Source organism: Crocuta crocuta, unplaced genomic scaffold (assembly GCF_008692635.1).
Source record: "Crocuta crocuta isolate KB4526 unplaced genomic scaffold, BGI_CrCroc_1.0 scaffold168, whole genome shotgun sequence".
NCBI classification, from domain to species: Eukaryota; Metazoa; Chordata; class Mammalia; order Carnivora; family Hyaenidae; genus Crocuta; species Crocuta crocuta.
Genome location: NW_027532591.1, coordinates 2,623,017 through 2,631,904, shown reverse-complemented (window position 1 = coordinate 2,631,904; position 8,888 = coordinate 2,623,017). Strand labels below are relative to the sequence as shown.

General features: G+C 39.6%; 1 protein-coding gene across 3 annotated transcripts in view; it reads right to left on the bottom strand.

Moving 5' to 3' along the window:
* The window catches only part of ELAVL4 (ELAV like RNA binding protein 4), an 89,788-nt gene extending 87,693 nt beyond the window's left edge, over positions 1-2,095 (bottom strand). For 2 of the 3 annotated variants that reach the window (XM_077779761.1, XM_077779763.1), the window contains exon 1: positions 1,196-1,235. In XM_077779761.1, the coding sequence (XP_077635887.1) occupies positions 1,196-1,219 (24 nt within the window). In that variant the 5' untranslated portion in view covers positions 1,220-1,235. Of the gene's footprint in view, positions 1-1,195; positions 1,236-2,001 lie in introns of those variants that run through there. The other variant, XM_077779762.1, reaches the window with a different exon arrangement.
* Between the last annotated feature and the right edge of the window lie 6,793 nt (positions 2,096-8,888).

The window sequence follows — 8,888 nt, the reverse complement described above, 5'->3', positions numbered from 1 at the left end:
AAAAAAAAAAAAAAAAAAAAGAAAGAAAGAAAGAAAGAAAAAAAACCAGGAGAGACAGAACAGATGCTTAAAAATAGATTTCTAAAAATCACTGTAAACCAGAGTTAGAAATGTAATTAACACCTATTTATAAAGAATAATTAAAGTTGGGCCGGCCACAAAGAACAGCAAAGATAATCGAGGTCCTGTCCTCCCCCCCTTTTTTACACTGTTTGCAGTGTGTTCTCATGATAGCCACCTGCTCCCTACTCGGCTTTTCCTCTGTTCGTTTCCCCGGCAACCTTTCATTGGGTTTTCCTCCCAGCTATCGCTTTCAGTTGGGCTGCTCGGTCTAATCTTATTTGTTTTACACCCATCAAAACAAGCAGCCAGACAAAGGCAATCCTCTAAGAATGGGAAAAAGACCACAGCTTTGTTATAACATCTATGCAGAGCGAAAAGTCCTCCCCAGGCTTTCCTAGCAAAAATAAGTGAGATGGGTATGAATTTACAGCCTCCCCACATACCCGGCTTTGAAACCCTGTGAAAGCTATTCCTGGTGAAATTCAAAGTCAAAGTGGGCACTCGTGGCATCTGATTGTGCCATTTTGTGCCATATCTTCAGGGTCAACATCAGGCGACAGGAGCGACACTCAAGGAGTTTCCCTGCTTCTTTTTTTTCCGAAAAAGATGATGCTAAAAATAGATTTACTACTTTGGCAGAAAGGTTTTCTACTTCCCTTTCCACATCCGAAAGTCCTGCTTTACAATTGCATCTGCTGGTACTGAACCTCACCTCCTCCACCCCTCATACCAAGCCTTCCCCATCACTCCTAGCAAGAGACTGAAAAAGAAATGTGCCTTTAACTTTAACAGTCATGTAATTCTGTTGAAAGCTCACAGAGGCGGTGGACACGCCAGCCAACAGCTACGGTGACATTGTGATTGTCAAAAAAGACACCAACCTCGCTTGGCTAAATGTGTGTTCGATGGAAGAGACAGTGTGTGTGCCTTGTGTGCATGCAGTGCCATTACACTTGGAGATGGAGTCTGGGTTTCAGAAAAGAGAAATACTAATAAACACACACACACAGACACACACACGATCTGCACAGTGATTTACGATGCACAGTCCATCATCCTTACACACACACACACACACACACACACACACGGCTGGAATCTCCAAGCTGCCTTCCTCTGAATTTTCACTTACCATCTTCAAGCCATTCCACTCCATCTGTGATCAGAAGAAGATGGACCCTCACACAGTGTGTCAAAAGCGGAAAGGAACGTTATGTAAAAGCTGACATTCCTTCTTACAGAGCTGCTGCCCAGAGAAGGAAGCAACAACTCAACACGCCAGGCACCGCTACACATACAAGCCGCCTCCTCTTTTTTATGAGGTCATGACAGGAAACTCTTTGAAATACAAGATGCAGCATTTACTGAAGCCCAAATAAATCACTCTCTTTGCCGTTTTGACTGCGCAGTCCCCCGAAACACAACTGCCCATCTCAACGTTCAGTATCCAGGAACTGCCTCTCGAGCTTTAAATTTCCAGCACGGAAATGGAGATTCCTAACCCGGCTGCATCCACCTCCAGCTCCACAAAACCCAGGCAAACAGACAAACCCCCTCACCCTTACAAAAACAAAACAAAACAAAACAAACAAAAAAACAAAAAACCCAAAACCCTTTTTGCCAATATGGTCTCATGTAATATAACCTCTTTCAAAAAAACCCAGCAATTATTTCAGCCCACGTCCCCTCTACATCACCCCCATCCTTTATGTTGAAGGGAAAATTGACAATGACCTGTTAAAAATGACAATCTATTTCCCCACTGCTTTTCAATAAAAGGACCTACCGGCGCTCTCTACACAAAAGAGATAGTAAATGTAGGAACCCAACAGCAGCAGAGAACTAAACTCTTGTGCAAGCATAAGACTGGTCAAGGTGTAGATGCTTTTCTTCCCTCCAGCAACACAAACAACAGATTATAAATCTAGTCATACCTACCATAACCATTCTTATTGGCAAATATTGGGTCTCGCAGAGCTTCGACTCTTCTCTTAAAATTGTAAAGGTTTCAGAATATATTTTTTAAATGACTACTATTGTTATATATATTTAAAGATCCACAAAACACAGTGTGGATGAAGGTAAAGTAAATCAATTATTTGGGGGGAGGGGATGGGGGAAAGAAAGAAAAAAAAAAGAAAGAAAAGGAGCAGTGAGCTGAAACCCCCGATTCTAGGATGTAGATAAGAACAACTGAACAGAGCCTTGCTGAAATTGGCTCGAAGCTTCCCCTTTTTACATCCATTTATGGGACCATCTGTCAGCCGAAGCCAGGATCTGATTGGCTGGGGAAAGGAAGGGAGGCGTTGCAACATCAGGTGCTATTTAAATTAGCTACTGCCAGATTGACGATGTTAATGATTTGGTGACCTCTACAACAACAGAGACCAGATTTCTGAACTGCTTCTTGTGTCTGGTAATTAAGGCCAGGCAGAAGCAACAACAGCCATACTTGTATTTTTACCTTTTCCCTCCTCCCAGCTCAAAAGTACTGTAACAACTGCAGGTCACCGGCCACTTGCAAACCTTAACAGTGGGAGTGTCCTCCCTTTCCCCTATCCTGAGGGCTGCACCACCAAACCCCTTTGACAGAGGGCTTTTCCAGGATGGAATATTTTCATCCACCTTATCTTTCTGGACAGTTGCTTTCTAGCGAAATGCATATTTAATGATCTGCCTCTAGGCTTAAAGATACAACAAAAGAACTTTAATGTGCTAATACATCCACGTTTTAACTTTATTATTTCCTAATATTGCTGATTTTCAGTAAGTAACTCTCCTTCTGCAGCTAACATGGCCAGTGTTTCAACAGAAGGCAAGTTTGCCATGGTGCTTGTTTCGCAAACTGGGTTCATGCAAGTTTGCTTCAGAAAACTACTTCCTAATAAACAAAAAAAGAAAAAAAGCTCGGGGTGGGGGGAAGGGGGGCAGCTGTCAGCCTCTACCTTTCTGCCTTCTGTCTTAGCTTTTCAAAATAGAGAATGATGAATGATTTATTTAAATGAATTTTATTTCTCAACTTGGATAGGGGCATGATCTGAATTCTTAAAAATCCACTAAAACACATCCTCTCTGCTTTCCCTACTGTTATAGAGAATGGTAAAGCATGCTTTTGACAACAGCATCATTTCATAACCGGTGCAGAGGGCTCATCTTGCTTAACTGAACATGTGATTTTGCTTCTCTCCTTCAAAAGATGTCTTTTTTCCTTGGCCTCTTAAAAGACTTGCAAAGAGATATTTAGCAAGTGTGTGGTGATGTATACAGTCTGTCTGCCTGTGTTATATATGTCATACCCTCTGTGACACCAGTCTTCAGTAGGATACTAATTTGTTCTGGTTTGAGTTTTAAAGTTGCTTACCTGAGGAGTTTCTACTTTACTTCTATCCAAAAGGTTAACTTACTGCTATTTATTTAATTCACAATTTATTCAGTTTGTTCTTCAATGAACACATAGAGGTAATGAGTATTACTAAGGAAATAATTCAACATAATTTTAAATCTTTGGCTGTGGTTGACAGAGAGATGGGACTATACAGAATAGAAATATAGGCCGAAAATCATACTACACTCTGGGCTTCAAAATCCAAGAACAGACGGGCCCATGAAAAATTGTTAGAAAAGAAAATGACCTTTACATTAAAAAAAATTAAAACCATTCTCTCCCAGCTACTATTTCATGAACACACACACACACACATACACACACATAACTATATATATTGACACTTTAAAAAAATACAGATACACCACAAAACAATATGTGTTGGGTACACTCTATGATACATTCAGCTGTTCGAAATAAAAATACATGAAGTAGAAAAGCAGAAACGTTAACACCGTAACAATAGTTATGGTGGAACAATACTGGGTTAAGTAAACTTTTAAAATAATTTCTCTAGCAAATATACAGTCCTACGAGTCACAATAGTACTACAGTATCTGTTGAACTGTGTTCTAGGGATGAATTCATAGGTTAAGTAAGTGTTCTAAAGAGCTCAACATACAGACACAGGGCAGGTACAGGTGCCCAAATCAACAACAGAAACTCTGAATGCAATCCTACCAATATCAAAATATTGTGAAAAGAAAACGGTGAACACAATGCTGACAAACACACAAATGAAAACAGCTTGCTCCAGAACAAAATATTTACTTTGTATCTCTCTGGAGGTTATAAAAGTCAGAATGTTTTAAAACCTTTCTTTCCCTTCCATATTAATCTCCGCACACTCAGTGAGCCATCAATCAACAGTAGGTATATCAAAAGATGTTCTGGCCACTTTTCTGAAACAGGAACTGTATATTACAGTATAAATAATTAGCTGGTTTTGCTAGGCTAAAAAATCCATGCACTTTGTACATTGATTACTTCTCCAAAAAACCTCCACTTTAAAATCTTTCAATGGAATCCTCAAACAAATGCACAAATGTCCTCAGAGGCCTTTTCTCTAAAGACAAAGGCAGAATCCTATTGTTGGGAAAAGTCAACCTTATTATTGCATTTCCAATAGTACCATTCATCTTTCAGAGTGAGGGGCTGACCGCTCCATCAGTGGTGTGACATTTGTAAAGCAACAGATTCTCAATATATTATCTCAAGAATCAGGCAGGCGAGTCTCCCAGTCATGCATGATTTTTTTTTCTGCCACAATCCTCCACCACCACAGAAAGAAACTTGTCTCACTCAGGCAGCTAAGGCAACCTAAAAATGATATCCCAGAGCTGTGGGGCTGCCAGCGCCGCTGTATCCCTCTTACCATAAATGAGCAGTTTCTTGACTCATTAATAACAATTTCCCTTAAAAGAAGTAATCTCATATCAGACAGCCCCTTGCCACCATGCACACATCCCAAAGGTTGCAGATATGTCAGCATCAGTCGCCGGCAGCCAGCTTTCCCACACAGAGTCCAGATGGACTGTACCAGAAGCCAATTCAGCGTTAATAACTACCTACTCCGCGCAGTGGAGAAGCCTTACGTGGCACAATGGGCTAGGAAACAGCAGCCGGCTGAAACTGAAAATAAAAAAGACAAACCAAATTCTCCAAAAGCACCAAAAGGAAGGAACAGAAAGGGAAGCGTGAATTGTATTCCTTGACTTCCATGAGAAGAACAAAAAAAGAAAAAAGAAAAAAGAGAAAAAAAAAAGACTCCTTCATAAACATAGGGGAAAAAATGAAGAGGGGTGTGGGGGGGGGGGAAACAGATGCTGCCCAGAAAAAAAGTGACAAAATATTACCTCATTATTTAACAAAGCAGCATTAAGCGTCCTGCTGATTTCAAACATCTTGCCACAGATTTTGTTTTAAGAGAAACAGATAGAATCCTTTGCAAAGCACTCCGTCTGCAAAGGGTTCTTCAATTTTCTTGCGCGCCACGGAACAGTCAATATATTATTTCCCTAGAGTTCGCACATTAAAACCTCTAGTCAGTGAGCTGAATTTTCTCCTTATCTCACACACAGTAGACTCCTGTTATATGTACTGCTCTCTTTGCAAGAGCAGCCTGCCCCAAACATGGCTGGTGTTTAAACTACTCTTTAAAGTAACAGTTCACTGTATAACCACCAGGTGGGTAGAGTGCACAGATTCAAATGAACCATCTTAAAGGACTGTGGTGTTCCTCCCCGCCCCCTTTTAGGTGTACAGTGTGACATTATAGGCATCGTGTCTTGTATCTCTCTGTATCTTGTCAAAATAAATAAATAAAATTCCTTCTCCTTACTTATAGGGAGGAAACAAAACAAAACACCATCACCAATTCTAATAAGAACTGTGAAGAATGAAACACAAACATGCTTTGTCTCATTCAGCAAAGGATGAATAAGGAAAATCCAATCAACACAGAGCAGGGCGGTGGGGGAGGGACCAAAAACTCCATGGAAATATTCTCCTTTAGCAAAAAGAGAAAAATATTGACTCGCTTGATAAAAACTCCATTCAAAAGTGAGCATATGGATGAAGCACATACAAGATGGAGGAAAGAGTTTAAGGGTGCAACTTTTCTTCTGAGTAAAGCATGAGGTTATTTGATAGAGTCTTTCATGATAGGAAATAACCAAAAGCTTAAACATAAAGGCACTGGAAAACAAAAACAAAACCAAATTCTTAAGCATCCCTTTTAAAAATACAATTATATCAATAGCTATAAATGACCACAAGAGAAAGTAATTCTCTCTCTCCTCAGTCCTGTTCTTTTTGCCTAAGATCCACCTCAAGGTGGAACGTTTCTGTGCTATGTTATTTGGGATATATAGCAAACTTGGTGTCTCCTTTGTATAATTCTATTCCAATTAATTTGCTCCTCTGCCAGGAATAAATAGAATGTCCCAAGCTGAAAGCCCCAAGTGATGGAGGGTGGATGTTCAAAGATAAAGAACCACCTGGACAAAAATAAATCTCATCACTTATAATGTTATATGGCCTGATATTAAGGAGGATATCATTACAGAGCGTGCATGCACTATTTTATGTTCTCTCGTATCTAAAAGAGAAACCAACACACACGGATACCTGGAATTTTGTTTTCTTGGCTGGACAAAATTAATGCCCTGGAACTTCCATATCCTCTTGCAAACACAGATGTCGGTACTAGTATTTTTCCAGCCCATCCAGGCAATATTTAGCCACACACAACGGTGGCTGTCTCCTTCATCTTTAAGTCTAGGCTGCCTCACTTAATACCATTTAACCCCCTCGCATATATTAAGTTTCAAGTGACAATTTTTAACTGGGGAATGAGAAGGAGTTGCTCTCATCAAATTCTGGTTGTATGAAATAAGCTAATTTGTACACTCACCATATGTCTTAAACACTAATTAAAAAATGTCACTTTCTTCAAACATTAAAATGTAATCAGCCTAGTAAATAAAATATTCCCAAGTTTTCTTGCCTTGGTGATAATTTAAAGACTGTTTATCTCAGGGTAACCTCTCTATTTTGATTACCAAGAAAGGCTTTTGATTTGAAAAGGGAAAAAAGGAGATATTAGGGGCTTGAGGAGTGAGAAGAGAAAAACCACAACTGTACGTAGCTGCACAAAGGAAAATAAGATGAAGCAGGGCTTTAAGGACCATAGTCTTGTTACCCTAAGGCAAATCTAGCCAATCAATACCACCCATTGACGGTCTACCATCTGCCATGCTACCCAGCGATGTGGCTAAACAGACCTGTTCCATATGACCGTAGCCGGCTCATTTTCAGTCGATTAGGGCAGTTCCAGAGCATTCACGTGTGATAGCACAAAACTCCAAGTCTGACTGAGCCTCTCTCTTCACACCAGTCCCTCCCAGCACAGCTGCAGAGCTTTTCCTCCTGTCCTGGGTGTCTGGATTATCTCTTCTTGCCCCTCAATTGAATTAGCAAAACAGGGTGGGAAGGTAGAACAAACAGACACTCACACACACTCACACACACACACACACATACACACACATACATAATTGCTGGCCCTTCTTCACTGTCATGCAGAAATCGGGAATTCCATGTGCTCTGCCCTAATATGATTATGGCACACCATTTAAATAGCGTCATCAGTGACTATGACCTCACATTTTCCTGTAGTGCTATTTCTTGTTATCTTCTCCCTCTTCCCTTGAAAAATAAACCCCAAACTGCTTGCATTTCTTCCTTTAGAGAAAATACAGTCAGTATGTTCAGACAATGGTAAATTCTGTTTAAGGGCTTTTGATAAAATCTAAAGCCTAATTTTCCTTTGATGAATTATGGTAATGGTTTTGCCTTTCTTTTTCCTGTTAAAAACACTGAATCAAATTTTATAGGAAAATGGAAATATACCACAGAGGCAAGAAAAAGGCACCAGACTGACACAGAGTCTTGGAATTCGCTGTTGCTATTCTCTTAGAGATATATGACCTGACCGTATGATGCTTTTCTCTTTCCTAAGTAGTTTTGTCTACTATGGATTACGGGAAAGAGCCACAAGAACGCTTCTGGGTGGGAAACTGTGACAAATGGATGTCAAGTCCACTTAAACTGCCAAGAGTTCACCTGTGCAGGTAAACTAACCTCTGGGTTGATTCACACTTGATCTTCCCATTTTCTTTCCATATTCCTATGCCTTATGCTAGAATAGCAGCTGAAAGCAGGTTTCTTTCCAGAATCAAGGTATACTAAAGCACTAGGACGTCTTTCTAGGAAAGAAAATTTAAAGGACAGGGAAACTGCTTTACTTACAAAATTCTGAAAAAGGTAAATACACATTTATCAAAAAAACCCTCTAATTTAGGTGGAGTCCCTGTCTGGACTTTTCACTGTTAATATTCTTTATCACAGCCTAAGAAGACTCAGCGGGGTCAATGTGCAAACACACAGAGATTTCTGAAGATCCCCACATTAAGGGATTTGGGGCCTTTCCATTTCAGCTCAGATGGGCTTCACTAAAAATAATAAAAAAAAAGAAACAAACAAAATACCTTCATATAAATATAAATCTTTACAAATCAAAGGCCACTGAGCAGATAAATATGGAATAGTCATACCATCAGTGGATTCACTGTTTAACCAGATTAATACAATTTTGAAAATAATTCAACATAGTTTTTTCAAAAAAAACTCTAGAACCATAATTCTGTAATTATAAACAAAGAAAAACATACAGTATTGTAAAAAGCAAGGAAGGTTATTTGTAGCAGAAGGAGGAGGAGAAGGAAGGAAAGATAAGGGGAGAGGAAGAGAGGGAGAAGAAGAAGAAATAAAATAATAGGACTTATAAAGTACAAATAAAAACTGCTGTTTTTTACCAGGAAGTCTATTGCATACCGAACACTACACTAGATGCTTGATATGCACAGCCTCACACATC